Source organism: Dryas octopetala, chromosome 5 (genome assembly GCF_963921425.1).
Source record: "Dryas octopetala chromosome 5, drDryOcto1.1, whole genome shotgun sequence".
NCBI classification, from domain to species: Eukaryota; Viridiplantae; Streptophyta; class Magnoliopsida; order Rosales; family Rosaceae; genus Dryas; species Dryas octopetala.
The window spans coordinates 6,881,148-6,899,175 of record NC_141370.1 but is presented as its reverse complement, the minus strand read 5'-3'; the positions used below and the strand labels follow the sequence as shown (position 1 = coordinate 6,899,175).

At 33.5% G+C, this 18,028-nt stretch overlaps 1 protein-coding gene across 1 annotated transcript; it reads left to right on the top strand.

Annotated features, from left to right (window-relative positions):
• Nucleotides 1-1,428: 1,428 nt before the first annotated feature.
• On the top strand, nt 1,429-5,651 carry WRKY13 (WRKY DNA-binding protein 13). The gene is made up of 3 exons (XM_086244190.1): nt 1,429-1,798; nt 1,987-2,235; nt 5,412-5,651. Exons 1-3 carry the CDS (start codon nt 1,470-1,472, stop codon nt 5,584-5,586), a joined length of 753 nt encoding a protein of 250 aa, XP_086100316.1. The 5' UTR covers nt 1,429-1,469; the 3' UTR covers nt 5,587-5,651.
• The last annotated feature ends 12,377 nt before the right edge of the window (nt 5,652-18,028 follow it).

Sequence of the window (18,028 nt, the reverse complement as noted above, 5' to 3'; positions counted from 1 at the left end):
ACATTTTCTTTAATGATGAATTTGTATTCACCAAATGAAGTTATAAGTTCATCATTTTTTATCAGAGTTCAACAAACGGATGAAGTACAAAAGCCACATTATTCTTAAATTATAGCTAGGAAAATAATTAATCTGCAGATTGCTAGTATTATGCCAATATATCAATTAACAAGGCCCACAAAGAATTTATAACAAAAAGGTTACCAAAGATTACTATATGCCTAATTGAAGAGATGATAACAATATCATACGGTTGGTTTGGAATTTGAGAGATGGGGGTAGATATGTGTGGGGTTGGGTGAAGCAAAAAAGAAGGATTAACAGTAAAAGGGAGATTAGAAAGGTGAGAAGCTTTTTCTCTGCCAAAAGTCAAATAGGGCCTCTTTCACAAATCATAATGATATCTTCACCGCCGGTGCAGAGGGGTAGATTTGCACCCAAGATTCATCATCATTGCGCTCTAATATATTTCTTTTTGGTGCCCCAAAAGAAACCCTAGAAAAATGATGCAAAAGAAACCCTAGAAATTGATAGACAGATATATGAATTATGACCCTCTGATCACTCTCTCTCTTTTTGAAAACTTTTTTTTCTGTGAGTGAATGATAATTATTTTCACTTTGTAGCTAGCTAGTTGTATATGCACACATAATTTTCAAATTTTATGTTCTATTATTGTGCACTCATCTATGCTCACTTTCACATGACCAAAAATAAAATCTATATATGCTCACTTTTATACTTGAGCCTCCTAGGGCAACAGGTGGTTGCACAGACTTTTCATGCAACCAACATAAACGAACAAATTTTAAAGTTATTAAGCAGGCAAATAAACCAGCTATATATATCTCACAATATTTACTTGTCCTCTATTGTTGACCTCAACCAAAATAGTAAAATTCCACTAACACACTTGGGAGACATGGATATTCCATGCTTTTGAGGTCAAATGGAAACATGTGTTGCACTCTCTCTCTCTCTCTGTACATATATTTTCTTCAAAATCCAAAGCACCAGCTTGATCAGTTGAACGTTAGAAGTCTTTGTGTTAGTACTATATACATCACACTTTTCTTCCTTTTTACAATTTTATATATGAATCTGTCATTTTTTTTCTTCTTTATTGTTGTACTTACAGTGGATTTTGAATTTCACCTTTAAATTGTAAAAGATATTTTACAGACACAAAAAAGTGGCCAGAGGGGAAACAAGGGAAAGTGGTAGTCATATTTATAGGTATTTTGTTACTTTCAAAATCATGGTAATTTCCTTTTTCTATGTATATAGCCTTGAAGTTTGAGAGAGGCACTCTTAGAACTCTTAGTATATATGCTTTGAATCTAGCGATCGAGAGACTCAATTCCTAGATAGATATCCTTGGATATAATTTTCATAAAAAGAATCAAGCATCAAGATCATTGAGAGAGAGAGAGAGAGAGAGAGAGAGAGAGAGAGACACACACACACAGATGGCATCTACGTCCCAGCAGGCCATGCTGAACCAGGGGTTGTTTGAGAATCAAGAGGCTCCTACACAGATGGGTTTCTTTTCTAATTTCCCAGTACCAAACTTGAGCTTTTCTAATTCATTGGGATATAGTCACCAATCTCTCAAACCCTTGAGTGCCATGCCTTCTTCACTTGCATCTGGTGCACCTTCAACTACTAATAATCTCTCTGAAACCCTAAACCTCCCATCACTAACTCCTCTAAAGCATAGAGATCAAGATATCTGCAGTGCTGATGATTTTGGAGGACCCCAACTCCTTTCTTTGCAAAGATCCACTGCAAATCTCTGGTAAATAATTCAATTATTTCTACATCTAGTGATCAAATATACATTTCTCTTAATCTCCTTTTTAAAATCTTACATGCAATATATTAATGAATCATATAAATTAATGAAAAAGAAAAAAAAATCTTTTAACTATGGTGCAATTAATTGATATAATAATATATTATTGATGATGATCGATCATCTTCTAGGGCATGGGGAGAGGTGAGTGATCAGTGTCTGATCAGCAGCAGGAGATCAAGCGGTGCAGATGATCATCACAATCAGAATCACAGCTTATTAGGGGTTTCTGCAATGAAGATGAAGAAGATAAAGACCAGGAGGAAGGTGAGGGAGCCTAGGTTTTGCTTCAAGACCATGAGCGATGTGGATGTGCTTGATGATGGTTACAAGTGGAGGAAGTACGGACAGAAAGTTGTAAAGAACACACAGCATCCCAGGTAATTAATTAATTAATTATATATATATATATATTAAGTTCCCAATTAATTTTCACATACATATATATAGTTTACTCTTTTCAATTTGATCTTTCTTTCTTTTGCTTTAATCACTTCTTCGAGAAAAGTTCAATTGTCACATTGGATTTTAGCTACCTCTACCTAGTTGTACCCCATACACACATGATGTGTTCCTCTCTCTCTCTCTCTCTCTCTCTCTCTCTCTCTCTCTCTCTCTCTCTCACACACACACACACACACACACATTATTGTCATTGTTATCATTACCATCATTAGGCTTTTACAGGCTTGGTGCTGGAGATTTGACGGGTTGATATATATGTATGTCAATAATTTACCAAAAGAAAAAAGAAAAAGAAAAAAGAAGACAATATTTTAGAGCCATTGCCATTGCCAAAAAGAACTAATTATTAGTACTTTTGAAACATAAAGTTCACAGTTAATATAAAAGATGGCCAATATTGTGAAAAGATTAATCGGTTAAAATTAATGCTTAATTTATCTATACAAAGGAAACAAGGAATTACTTAATCATACAGATGCCAAATAATTAGGTTGCATGATAATGTCGGGAACGGGCTTTTGAGACACTTTATTTTCTTGAATTGAATTAATATTATACATTCTAAAAGATGAAATTCCATATATGCATACACGAAATTAGTAGAAAGTAGAACGCGAATCATCACAATATTAATAGGGGAAGCACTACTCATATGGAGGTTCATAGCCACTTTAGTGACTATGTTTAATCATGAGATCATCAGAACAAATGGATTGATTTAAGAAAATGAATATCTTAATTCTAAATATAGATGAGTACTTCCATGGAAAAATTCTCTCGATTCTCATCTGTGCATGGCTTATTGAAGGGAATGCCTGGCCTGGGTAAGTACTTGTTGCTAAACATTTTTCTTTTGGCCAAGGTACTTGTTGGTTGTTGCTAAACTTAATTTCCAATAGTCCTTTGAAAGTTTACATAAATGCGTGTGTAAGAGAAAGAATTACATAAATTGATTTAACCTAGGGAAGTTTTTTTTATAATTTTTTATTGTTTTAAAAACATTAATTGAAGCTAAAGAAGTGATTATATATATGGCAGAAAGAAATTGAAGGTTTTCTTGGGGGTTTTTAAAGGTTAAATGAAGGTTTGTCTGTACAAAAAGGTCCACACGGAGGTTGCTAATACAACTCGGCTCACTTTTTATTGAGCTGAGCGATCGAAGTGCCTTTTTTTCTTTATAAAAACATAGAAATTGTTCAACAGCTTCAATACAACTATATATCCCTAGCTAGAAACTGTCCAACCGTTTCAATCTTAAAATTAAGCATATAAAAATTACTAATATTTTTACCAAATGTCTTTTGTCTTTTTATTACATATATAAATATTTAAAAAATTAATAAACCAACGCAAAAATCAAAAGTACAATTGGAATTACATTCACCCAAATTTTGTGAATTCTGCTTGCCAAGAAACCGAGCGCTCAGCCTTGATTTTATAACGTGGGCCAATGTAACATCCTACAGGTGAATTTTTTTAACATTAAACACATAGGTGGATTCTTTTGTCAAAGTAAACTTCAAAGTTGATTTTTAATTTTTGCTACACAATCATTTCTATTTAATAAAATTATTTTAAAAATTTAGATGTATATTTGTCTTTTTCTTACTTATTTAAGTCGATTCTCTTGGTAATCAAAAGAAAAAAGTCGATTCTCTTAATAATAGCATAGACGTAAAGGCCAAAGTACAGAAAAAATAAAACGAAAAGCCGAATATTTGTGTCTCGAGCTTTCCACAGATGTTATATATTATGTGCTGCGACTGTGTCACACCTCTGAAGTAGTGCCATCTTATTTTTTCATTAATATGGACATTCAACACCATATGAGTTCAAATTTAGTCCACAAAAATTCTACAGAAATGATTGAATATCTATGTATATATAATTATATATGTATATCCTGCATAATCATATGCCTCATTTGTTGAATTTTACAGTGTCATGCGTTCTCCAATAATTGATAATTATGGTGTTCAAACGTAACTATATACAAAGTCAAAAGTAGGGCTGCACTCTTAATAGAAATTATTGCATGGTACTGATGATGTTAGCTTGTATACATTGATAATTCATTTTCTAAACATTTAAGTGTTAATGTGTTATGGTTGTCTAGTATGGATTCAAAACCTCCGTCCATCATATCATGTTAACTAATTGTAATTAAAGAGGAATAGAGCTCCATCTAAATTATTTTTATTTATTTGTCTCTCTACGTGTAGAGTGAGATCGAGACTACACATAAAGATGAGTGTTAATTTAATATATATTGTTGACTTATTTCTTAATTAATTACTTACAACTTTGAAGATTTGTGATTATTTAATGATTGAAATCCCCACATGATTATATTAAAATGTTAGTCATTTTGCATGATATTAGTTAGCGGGGATGTTAGACATTTTGCAGCTACAACAGTAAGTCAACAATAGTAAAAGTTATTAGTCAAGTAGTATCGGCTAGTCAACAAATTAAAATTATGAGACAACATGTGCAACTTTAGGTGAGTGCTTCTAGCTTGTGTTCAATTAAAGGAAAGCCTATATAATAATTTGCTAAAGTAAAGCATAAAATTGTATTTTGGCATGGAATTTGGAGGTTAATTTGGTTCCACAATTAATCTTCTAATTCGTGCTGTGGGGTGCGTCATATGATTAACTTCATGCCTTAAAATGTTTTGTAATTTTAGGCAATCTCTGATTGTTTTAAACCTAGCTAACATTCTACTAGCTAGGCCAATCGAAATTTTACTTGTGTTTGTTTGCAGATAAACTCTGGCACTGTTATTGTGTACATATTCTTTATTACCGTGGTTTTTACCTTCTTTTTTTTGGCCATTTTTTTTTTTTTACTAAATATGCAATCAAATATTTGTTCCTAGGATTGCTCTGCATTTCCATAATATAGTAGCTGTCATTCATATATGGACCTCTCTCTCTCTCTCTCTCTCTCTCTCTCTCTCTCTCTCTATGTGAATTATATATATATGAGTCAGTATTGTAATTTTCCCTTATATATAATTGGGATGCTGCTAATTCATGAATGATATGTTAATTAGTTTTGGTGCATATATTAATATTATTGCATGCAGGAGTTATTATCGTTGTACGATGGACAACTGCCGCGTAAAGAAACGTGTGGAGCGATTAGCAGAGGACCCGAGGATGGTGATTACAACATACGAAGGCAGACACGCACATTCTCCATCTCATGATCTCGAAGATTCACAACCTCCTCCATCTCACCTAAATAACTTTTTCTGGTAGACCTAAGTACACAGGCTCAATCAGGTGTGGACTTTCACACCGTGTGAACGTCTCACACCAAACGCTTGGCCTACACACCGAGCGTTCGGTGTGAGACGTTTGGTGCGAACGGTCTCCACCTGAATAAAATTCCCTAAGTACATGCATGTACTGCTGTACGCTTCATTACATATATAAACTATAAATATGCACCAGCTAGTACGTGTTAGTGTGGTGATTGTGTATGCATACATATATATATATATATGCATGCCTAGTGTTGCTGCTGTGTCTTTGACTCTACTGTTAAACATGTACTTTGGATAATAAACATAAATGTGCATGCTTCAGTGCCCTTTTTTGTTGGGCCTCCTCCACCTGCTGTTACTGTGTTATATGCCTAATTAATAAATAAAACTTTGTAATTTTACTCCCACTTTTGCAGAGCTTTCACCATGGATTTTACTCCCCTTTTTTGTTGGGCCATCTAATTAATATTGCTTTTTTCTAAAATCAAATCATGGATTTTATCTTTTCTCAATAGCTTAAAGTTTTGGATAGCATTTGTACGTTTTTCGGGATTGGGGGATTAGGAATTAGTATGGGTCTGATTCATTTTCCATGTTTCAAAAACTCTCAAAAGTTCCATCATCTTTCACCAATTTTAATTAAATATTCCACAATTTATATGTTTTAGTACTTATTTGTTGTCATTTTTACAAGCTCTAAAGGAAATTTTGAAATAGAATAAACAAATTAAATGATAGGGCAAACAACCATTTTTGTCCCTGTAGTTTGTGGTTATTTCAATTTCATCATTGTTGTTTCAATAAAGTCCCCAAAGTTTTGAAATTGTTTCAATTAATTCCAAAATCAGATTTATGTTAAGTTTTTAGAAAGTCGAACTATTAAAGTAAAGTTATAAATGTTTCAATCAAAAGCTGACAGTAATATATAATCTTTTTGTTCTTGGACCATCATATTCAGATCTTAATGGTGCTACCATCTAAAAATTTCATGGAAATATAATTTTGAACTTGATTGAAACAATTTTGAAACTACAAAGACTTGATTGAAACAATCACCAAATTACAGGGACCAAAAATGGTCGTTTGCCTTAAATGATAATTTGGTACTTTTTTCTAGAAGACATGAATATATGACAAAATGACAAGGATTTCAAAATAAAATTTATCTCATAGGATGTCAAATCAACCTCTATATCTATCATAGGTAAATTTTTCTCTTACACACGTAACCACGTAATAAACAAAGGGTACATAAGCCACGTAATGTTAGATCACTTACACTTAGGAAAGCCACCAGGGTGGTAGCTTTTATACTAAATATATATTCTAGAAATTAGGAAACCTTTCTCTATTTTTCGGTTTCCACACCCAAGTATAGCAGCCCCAATTGTAACTCATATAATATATATATATATATATATATATCTCATGGCCAATGGAAAGTTATTTGCAAAACGATGAAAATAGGATGGAGCCTTTGTCTTTCAAACAAACAAGCACCAACGAGTTTTCTTTTATTCTTTTTTATTTTCATTTTTTCTTTTTCCTTTTTTTTTTTTTTGGACAAGGGAAAAGATTGTATAAAACTAAATAAAATTTGAGGTGTCCATACAATGGCCAGGTGACCACCCATGCTTCACTCCAAGTCTTGATATTTTTGCATCTTTAGGTTAAATTTCAATCTCTTGTAGATAATGAACCGTTGTACAAAGATGACCTGCATTGTAAAATTCATGTTTTCGGGCATTCATACAAGCCAAATTAATTTCTTCTTGCCCTCAAAGCATGCTTGATCTTTTAATTATTGCATTTAATTGAAATTAGTATATTTATCCAGAATTAGCTTTGGAATCGAGTTAAAACAAACAACAAAAATCGGGCTTTCAATTGTTTTCATGCTTACTTCTAGGTTTTTCTCAGACTTGGGCCTAATCTTTTATTCTTTATTCTTAACTAAATCGTAGCCCAACTCAAGTTTTACGCATCTGAGCCCAACTTCAACATAAATCACTAACAAATAAACCCAAAGAGCTAGCTTAAAACAAAATTAAATTTGGATGCACATGCAAGACGTACTTATTTAATTCAAATTTGGGTATTACACTTGTTTTTCCAGAAATAATATCAAGGAGAAAACTAACTGTGCATGATGGGCATTGGTATTACAGCCTCAACCCTCAAGTGAGGATTGAAGATACAGGGCGCTCTTTTTCTTTTCTTTCTCCGGAAATGTGATCCAAGCCTAAAGGCCCAAATCCTACTAAATCCTACTTCCTGAACAGGATGCTCAGGTCTTGAACCTAGGCACAATATACAGAAAAGTAAATTGATTCTATCTTTGTCTTTTCAATAGTGCTGTTTTATATACTATCTCAAGTCAACTAATCATTTTTTGTATTATATTTATTTATTAGAGATTTGAATCATTTATATGGGCTCCATCTCTACAAAAAAAAAAAACGGCATATATTACGGGCAGCTAAGATGGTACAAATAGTTTTTTTTTTTTTTTTTTCCGACAAATGTAAATCACCTTGTTAGGCCTTGCACTATGGTGCCGAAAACCCAAACCCAAACCCAAAACCTATTTTGGGTCACAAAATGGGTCTCACTCCCTCACTATGGGCCGGATTTTGTGACCCATATATTTCCGCATGAGACTAAAAGCGTGACCAACAATTGGGTCACATTGAGACCCAAACCCTAAACTTACATGCCCACCCATGTGACAAAGTAGGGAAGAGAGAGAAGGGACCGGCACAACTGACGCATGCACCAGCGTGGGCCCTCCTATCGGCTGCTGGTGTTGTGAGGCACTCCTAGCGCGTAGGCACACCACCAACGGCCTTGATTAAAGGACCGTTGGTGGATGTGTGGTTCTGATTAAAGGACCGTTGGTTTTTTTTTGTGACCAGATTTTGAATTGGGTGGCCTAGATGAGTGGACCATTGGGTATCAACAGCCCATATCGCTCCATGTATATATTTTTTTAAAATAATACAAAAAAAATACCTGAAAAAATTTCCAAACAATTTTAAAAAATCCCCCAACGGCCATATTCTCCAAAATCCTATATATATCATGCTTCCTCCATGGTTTTTCTTCACAAACATCAATCTTTGATACCAAATTTAGACAAAAAAGTATTGTAATTAATATCATGGCTCCAAGAGGAAATGCGTGGGCGTTAGTGAAGATCAGGCCCTAGTGAAGGCTTGGCTAGAGAGAAGTCCCGATGGTTTTCTTGGTGCAAATCAAAGAAATATCCTGCTTTGGGATCAAATTTAAACAATTTTCAAGCGTAACTTGGGGAGTGAAACCGTGCGTGCGATTGGTAGCGCTAAATCACGATGGAAAGATATTGTGCGAGATTGCACTTTATGGTTGTTTGATGGAGGCCAGGCGAATGCACCCAAGCGGTGCAAATGAATCCAACGATGTAAGTTTTTATTTATTTATTGGTATTTAATTGTGAGCATATCAAGCATATTTATTTAATTTTATGATTGTTTATTTATCAAGCATATTTATTTAATTTTATGATTGTTTATTTATTAATCATATTTATTTAATTTGCATATTTAATATTCATTCCAAGCATATTTATTTATTTTCGGTTGTTTATTTAATTTTATGATCGTTTTACGGTTGTTTATTTATCAAGTATATTTATTTAATTTTTATGTTTGTAGTTCGCGACCGCACTTGGATTTTTTGAGAATAAGAATGAAAAAAAGTTTGTATTTTTACATGTTTGGGACCAATTAAAAAAAAGTGCAAAGTACACTGCGGTGAATACTCCGGCCTGGTTGAATGAACAAGAGACGCCCAACACCGGCGAGTTCGAAACTCCCGAGAATGACAATGTCGGTCCCACTATAGCATTCACAAAAGACGAAGACCCACTATCATTTCAACCAATAGGTCCCTCGTGGCCAAGGCCACCAAGAAGAAATCATTCAAAGCGGACCAAGGATTCGATGAGAGCTCCAGGCGACCCGGTCATGACCTGATGGGTGATTCGAGATGTAAGTGCAAAGGTCCCAATGATTATAATCCAAATTGAGAGGTTTGTACGGCCTGGTCTAAACAACCCTGCTTTGCAATATTGTATGTGTGATCGTAAGGGAAATAGACCATTGTGCCACTATTGTTTAAAGCAGGACCTACACCTCCCAATACCCAAAGACCTAGATCCAGTTTCATGCACTTGCAGGAAAGGCATTCAACCATGTGCCAATTGTGAAGCCAAATCGAATATCTCATATTGCTATAATTATAAGAATGTTTACGTGAACGTCCATGATTCGCCTGAGGCCACCCATGGGATCCACTGAAGAATGTCGTGGATGCATTCCACCAACAAAATAAAATGTATCATCGTTTCTTTGTTGTTGGGTGTTATTATTAATTTTATGTACTCGTTCTAGTTTTTTGTTGTTTTAGTGTGATTTTTTTTATATGTTTGTCGTCGTTTGTATCATGATGATAAAATGAATTGTGTTGTGTTTACCATTTTTATGCATTTTAAATATTCAATATACCAAATAACTTAAAAGACCGTTGGTGGAGAGAAAATATAGAAATTATAATTTAGGTAATAAAATTATAAATCCAAATATATTCAATATAGACCTTATTTTAAAATTTTCATTAAAATAAAACCAATTGTATAATTTTATAAATATTTAAGTTATAAATTAAAAGGTCCATTGATTTTAACTACTAAATTTCAATAATTTTTTAGTTTAGGTACCAAAATTAAATAGCATTTTAGATTAGGTACTAGTTAAAAAGTCAAACAAATTAATAAAATAAAAGGTATTAGAATTTACAAATATTACATCACATGCCACTACAATAAAAAAATATAAAAAATATTACATCACAAATATTACATTAATTTATACTATATTGTATTAAAAAAAAAAAATCAATACAGTTACAACCTAACTGTGACTATCTTGGTAAATTGAAAGAGACAACTCACACCACTATACTATATATTATTTTGAGTAAAAATATTATTTTGACCTCTATTTATACTATATTGTAGTATAATTTCTTTAAAAAAATTTAATTAAGTTACAACTTAACTATGACTGTCTCACAATTTAGATGTGACTGTCGTTCAGTCACAACTAAATTTGAAGTTGTGAGTGTCGTACAGTCACAACTAAGTGTGAAGTTGAGACTACATTAGCGAGTTTTCAGGATAATATAAAAGTATCAAGGACAATTGTGTCAAAACTTTATAAATTTTAACTAACACTCATCATATGTGGGCTAAAAGATAAAAATGTCAAATGGAAAAGGCTCAAATCAAATGAGCTAACATATTTGTGACATAATCTAAAAAACTACATTTAAATTTGGTAGTTCAATTGAAATATTATATGGTTTTCATGCTATACCAAAAAATTATTGAGATTTGATATTTAATCCTAATTTTCTATAAATTAAACATCATTTAATCCACATTACACATGTTTTAAATAAGTATTAAAAACTGAGACCCAAAATAGATCTAGCAAAGTTGAAGATCTTGTGTTGAGACCCAAAATGAGTTTTGGGTCTCAAAAAATAAAGTCTCATTGTAGTAAATTTGGGGTCTCAAAAAATGATGTCTCATTGTAGTAAAAGGCCTAATGGTCATGTTTGAAAACCTGAATGAGAATGAGGTGCAATAGATTGCAATCATGAGGAGGAGCTTTCTTTCCCATTGTATCTTACAGAAGCCATGATTCAATTATATTCCACCGTACCATAATTTTGGTATGCCTGCAAAATCTCACTGATTTTATTCAGATTGGAGTGCATTATTACACATTTCCAGTTTCCATTTTCTCTCAACAGTACTGGTCAATCCAATGAACTGTTCGTACACATCTTGGAGGCCATCATGTTTTCCAAGTTGGACTTTTCCTCAATGATGTATAAGACAAACCAAAATGATCATGACTGACCAAGAAAAAGACAAAAAAAAAAAAAAAAACTGCAATGAAAAATTGAGAACTTTCCTCATTGAGAATTTACCAAATGTTACGGAACATTGTGTATAACTGTGATATAATATTGTAAAATGAACATGATTCTTTACTTATATTTTTCATTATTATACCGTATATATAACTATTATGATGTAACCCAAAAAAGAAAAAACTAGAATGACGATGCTTTTAAGGTTTGGTGTTAAACGTTTAAAATTCAGGATTTAATTGTTTAGGGTTTATATTATAAAGATAACTAAATGTAGACTTCAACTGACTAATTTTAAACATTAACACAATATTAGTAAAAGCAATTAAAAATAAAGACTAAAAAATTACCGAATAATAAAAGGCAAGAGAGAAAAGCCAAGCAAAGAAGTATACTAATGTAATTATTCGAGTTGAAAACTCTTTTTTCTTTGTTTGAAATTACTTAGTTTGAAATTTTTAACTAATATTTAAAGAGTAATATATGTTAGATGAACCACATTTTTTTTATACCACATTGTTATTAATTTTCTAATAAAAATAGAACTCACCATTCACCAATATATGCAAGTGAATGTGTTCTGACTCGTTTAAAATTTGAGTAAAGCTAGATGTATGGGTACTAAGTACTAACCTTCTCCATGTTACAACTGGCTTTCAATTTCACTATAAAACGTTATTTGTACTAGAATAAAAAAAAATAAAAATAAAAACCATGTTTTTTGAATTTTTGGTTTTGTTGTTTTTCAGTGGGAATAATTGGGAATGCATGCGGTGTCATGCCATTTTGTTATTTGCACCCGATGGCACAATACATACATTCAAGTGGCATAAAAGAAAATAGATTTATTTGTTTTGCCAACTCGATATACTTGGAATTGGACCCATCTATCGAAGATTCGAAGGAGTTAACTATCAGCATTTGACCAAAAAAAAATTTAAAAAAAATTATAATTTTTATTGTTAATGGCATTGGCACATGCAGCTGGCAATTGAAATTAATTCAGTCCACGAGCACAAATCAAGGGTGGCTTTAATTAATTAATAATTTCTTCTAGTTTTGTTGATGGTATTAATTAAATAAAAATATATCGGTGCGAGTATGCATGAGACTCTCAAAGTGCGCAATTCACAAATAAAATACAAATTATGAGAGCATCTTATTCTTAGAATTTTGTATGCGTACGTACATGTTTATATGATGGTACCATGTACGTTTTGTATTCTCTTATTATATATATCTCATTAAAACAGTACTATTTTTTAGAACAATAAAACAATATTATTAATTCCAAAAAAAATATGACAGTACAAAAGAGAGCATATGCTAATTGATTATAAGGGGCCAATTAATTAGTAATGACCACACGTTTGGTTTTTTTATATTTAAAGGGTACACATCAATCCATTTAGGAATTTGGCGCTAAGAAGAATATTGTGAAGAATGAATTCATCTTGTGTTGTGTGTGATTGGTAGGTAATTAATTACACGTATTTAAAAATTATTTTAAAATTTTAAGAATAAAACTCTGAATAATGACAAAGCTATAAACCTGTCTTTATAGAAGTATATGATGAATAGAACTCTTCAAGGAATTTCATCAAACAGTTTTTATTCATCATTTAACAAAATGTTTACAATTAAAGACAGTAACTCATATTTAATGGTAACAATTTAATGAAGAAAAAAAATAGTTTCGATCATTTGGGATATATAATCCGACCCCAGAAGAAGCCTGTGGTCGTTGGGACTTGGGAGGCCATGAAGAGACCTGCCCTGGAAAAGTTAGTCCAAGTAAACTTGGACTGGATTGGATTGATGAAGGTCATGGAGGATTGGGTTTAATTTTATATGTATCATATATATATATGATACACTGCTTTTTAGGATCACATGCTCGGGGAACTACTAACTAGCAATGAACATAGAAAAATCCAAAGTTTAATTATAGATGACAAATCCACTCGTGTATGTTCAAATCGTATTATATCTTCACCCCAAGAAGAAATCGTTTTATATCATTTTAGATTGTCTTGGCTATACACCTTCGCAAACATGATCGATGCATATATGCTAGGGACTAGCTAGTTTAAGACATGAGAGGGGAAAGAGGGGAGGGAAGATAATTTTTTTTGTTCCAAAATTAATTTCTTTTTAGAAAAAATGCAAAGTCGAGCTGGGGAATTTATTATAGTCCCTCTAGAGCAAATGACCACATATTATTTTTTGCCAATTTTTAGTCCTCGACATTGTTTTTCTAAACTGCCAATTACTTCTTGCTGCGATCAGTGTCACTTTTATTTGTTTTTCGATGAATTTATAGCATGTAGAATGACTTGTTACGTACACAAAAACATTGAGGTAATTAATTAAATGAAACAAATAGCATTGCTCCTCCGTTAAAATACTCACCCATGTTTCCTTTGCCACCTTCCCCAATTGCATGCCCCACGTTCATTGAAATAGAAAAGTAAAGAAAATTAAAAGAAAAATCCCACGTTGTTGATCCATTCTTTTGTTATTGCGACACTTGCTACTCATCCATGACAACTATTACAAGACAAAGCTGATTAAAACATTTTCAAAGGAAGGAAGACACATAAACACAAGCACGTGAGGCCTACTAACTTGTTACTTGGACGTTAACCTTACTTATCTCACATACTTAATGCTGCATGAATTTAATATTAACATTTTTGTTCACTCAATACTTCCAAAACAGCAACATGGATTTGATTCGTAGCTCGTAACTTATTAGGAAAATACGTTAAAAGCTGGGCCCACCTCGTAAAGCAGCTTCCTTCCTTTGAATTTTCAATGCACACCCCGAGCCTCAGCCACCGGAGACCACCACGTGGTCCCTCGTGACCCGCAACTTCAAACCCTGATTTCGAGGACGTCTTAGTCTTACCCTCAGTTTTCAAGTGAATGTAAAAAATAGTGTAGGATCCGGACTTACATGAAATTTATATATTATATACTGAAAAATAAAGTAAACTGATGACAAATAAAATGAAAAACAAATGTTGAAAAAAAAAATGTTAGAAAAAAAAGTTGTGACTCTTACCATTTTTCAAATGCAAATTATGTTAAATGTTAAAGATAAAATTTTTTACATGTCATTCACCTGTATTACTTCACTTCTCAAATTAAAAATTTAATCAATATGTCACCTCAATTTTAAAAAAAATTTCAATATCATGCATCCATCTAATTATATGAGCTTTTCTGTCAAAAAATACCACGCGCGATGCACTTGCCTCATTTTTCAGGGGTTTTTTTGTCATTCCAAACCTAATCCCCCATTGAACTAGCAAAACCACGGACCACCGCCACACTCCGCCAACTCTGAGAGGACAAGCTTTTCCCCATCTTCCTCCACTCAATCCCATTCATCCCAAAATTCCAAAAATGCTTTTGCGCCAACGAAAGACTGTCGTTTTTGTCACAAAAATGATGACCCACTTGGTTGATGTGTTTGTCACCATCTTCCTCGTCTTCGAATTTGAACATGAACACCGTGTACCCGTCGTCGTTGATGTCATTCTCGAAGAGCCAATTGTAAACGTCCCATGAGATTTGCAGCGAAACCCCATCGACTTCGATTCTTTCATTCCTTTTCAAATTCCACTTCAATCGCTTAATGAGATGGGTCACCTCAGAATCTACGATGACGACAATGTAGAACCCAGATTGGGTTTCAAATCTGGACTTGAAATTAGGATCTACTGAGGTCCCAGAAGATAAGAATGTTGGAGGAAAGTTCTTGGATCCATGGCGTTTCCAAAAAAGGAAGGGTTTGATGTGGAGGTAAAAAGGAGGAGGAGGGGGAGAGAGAGAGAGAGAGAGAGAGAGAGAGAGAGAGAGAGAGAGAGAGAGAGAGAGAGAGAGAGAGAGAGAATTAGTGGTGGAAGGAGCAAGACCAGGTGAGGGAGAAGAGGGCGAAGTCGGTGTGGTAGAGGCAGGTGGTGAGTTTGGGGTGGCTGGAGATTGGCGGTGGTGGTAATTGGTAAAGATGGGAATTAGGCTTGGAATGACAAAAAAATCCCTGAAAAATGGGGCATTGGATGAAAGTGTGACATTGCAAATTTTTTTTTAAAATTCAGGTGGCATATTGATTCAATTTTTAATTTGAGTTGTGAAGCGCAAACGAGGTCAAATCTAGGTGAGTGACTTGTAATAAAGCCTAAAGATAAATCAATAATTCAATAATTGGTTTGGTTTTCTAATCAATTAAGTATTCTTGTATAATTTGTAACTTATTCCTTAAGTTTCCTACTTGTATAGGGCAAAGACTATTGATGTACTATATATATATATATATGTATGATGCATCGCTTCCTCTTTCTCCGGCCCTAATGTTGCTTCTTTCTTGAAGCTAGCTTACCGATACTTATTAGCTTATTTGTATTGGCCATGTACTCTTGAAGTATGTTGATGGCTCTTCTCCGGCTTCTAGTAAAGCCATTGCTCATATTGTACCTACTACTGATTCTGTTGGAATATGCACTTATGCAAATCGTTTTAATAAACGTATTATGTATATTTCTAATATCAATGGGTAAACTTGTATTTATGTTTCATCCTTCATATACATATTATATCCTTATATATGTGTGTATACATAAAAAAGGTCCATGATTTCATGTTAAGGGAATAATGTTTTAAAGAAGTTAAGACAGTGAGACTTATATCCCTTAGTATTTGCAGTCTAAACAGTTCCTGGTTACATAATTGATAACTGGACATTATCAATCTGGTAAGACCAACATGATCTATCTCTCTTAACGTCTAGGATAATCGGTTTCAAATTATCGGTGTAGAAACAGTAGGAGAAGATCATAGGTGCCTGTATATAGTTCATTGAACATGACTGACATAACGAATACCTGTTATGGAGTATTACACACCTGTCAGTAGGAACTCGTTAAGTCTTGATAATACGACTGGTCCTTAGACTTGAGACGCCACAGTTTTCATGTGAGCTCGATCGCTATGCTTTAACTGTATCATAAAGCTAGACTCCTAGAGTTTAGTCAAAGATGCTGATTGTGTGTACGTTCAATATAGAATCTATCACCCTATTACTATCACTCCTGGTAATAGGGGAGATGTTTCAAGAGGCAACATATATTTAGATTCAGAAATTTTTGGCCAAAGTACTAGATCATGGAAACAAGGTTTCATGGTCGAATAGAATCTATACATAAGTGTTAAGCCTCAAGGATTATGCTAGGGTTGACGAAATTTCATACCTAACCATAATTCAGGAACATAGGATGAAAGAGAGCTCGTATTATATTGCGGTCGAAGACGGAATATGTTCTTCTCTTTTCCGGTTAATCCGGGTCATCATGACACTCTTATCTTGACTTGTGGAAACCTAAGGATAAAATGATAATTTTATCCGGATTAGGTTATTTTGGGAACGTGTCTCAATCCACTGCTGGATTCAATTAGAACCTAAGAAATCATATGTCAATAGGTGTAAGATGATATTAGAAATGGGCTTGGACAGAATTAATTAATGAGTTAATTTATTGGGCCTAAAAAATAATAGAAAGGAAATTAAAGTGATGGGCATTTGGGTTTAATCATACAAGGAAGATGAAAAATGGCAATTTCGGACCTCTATGGGCTTGCCGAATTCTCCAGAAAATTCTGCAACTTCCCTTGTTTATTTTTCTGCATATTTTGAATGTCAATATGATGTAGAATGTGTGTAAATTTTATGAGAATTTTTCTAGAATTTTACGGCACTCGAAAAGATGTCAAAATGCTAAAACGGTGCGTGCAAAGGTGAATGGAGGGAGGGCTTTTGGGCTGGCCGGCCGGTGGCTGCCACCACCACGCACGGCGGCAACATGGGGACGTGGCTGCTGGTCATGGGGAGCAGCAAGGGGGCGTGGGGGCTGGGAATTGGACTCCTAATCTCACTCCTTGTTTTTGGGTTGACCATTATTTATCAATTCCTTGATTTTTGGATATGGTTTTATCCAATCCCTATTTCTATGCCATTATCTATTTTGTTATTATTTAATTAATTGGATAATATGATTACAGTTAAATAGATATTTTCGGCTGTTATTTTTGAAATCAAACTCCCAAAAATAATTTATTTAAAGAATTAATTAAATAAACAAGAACAATTGGTGGATTGGGCCTAATTGTTTAAAGAGTTTAAAACAAAGGTTAGCCCAAATAGGAAATGTTATGGTTTAGACCCAAAATATATTACATATGATTTAATAATTGATTAAGTGAGACTTGATGGACTTTACACCAAGTCGACCCATTGTTTCAACAAAGCAAAGAAGTTGCGCATGGAAATAAAAGGGTTTATTTTCTCGTATGATGAGACTAAATTAAAAAATGAATCCCTCATTAATATTAAACTTGTAAAGTAAGGAAATATTCTTTTATAGGCCTTCCATCATTATGAACAACGGAAGTCA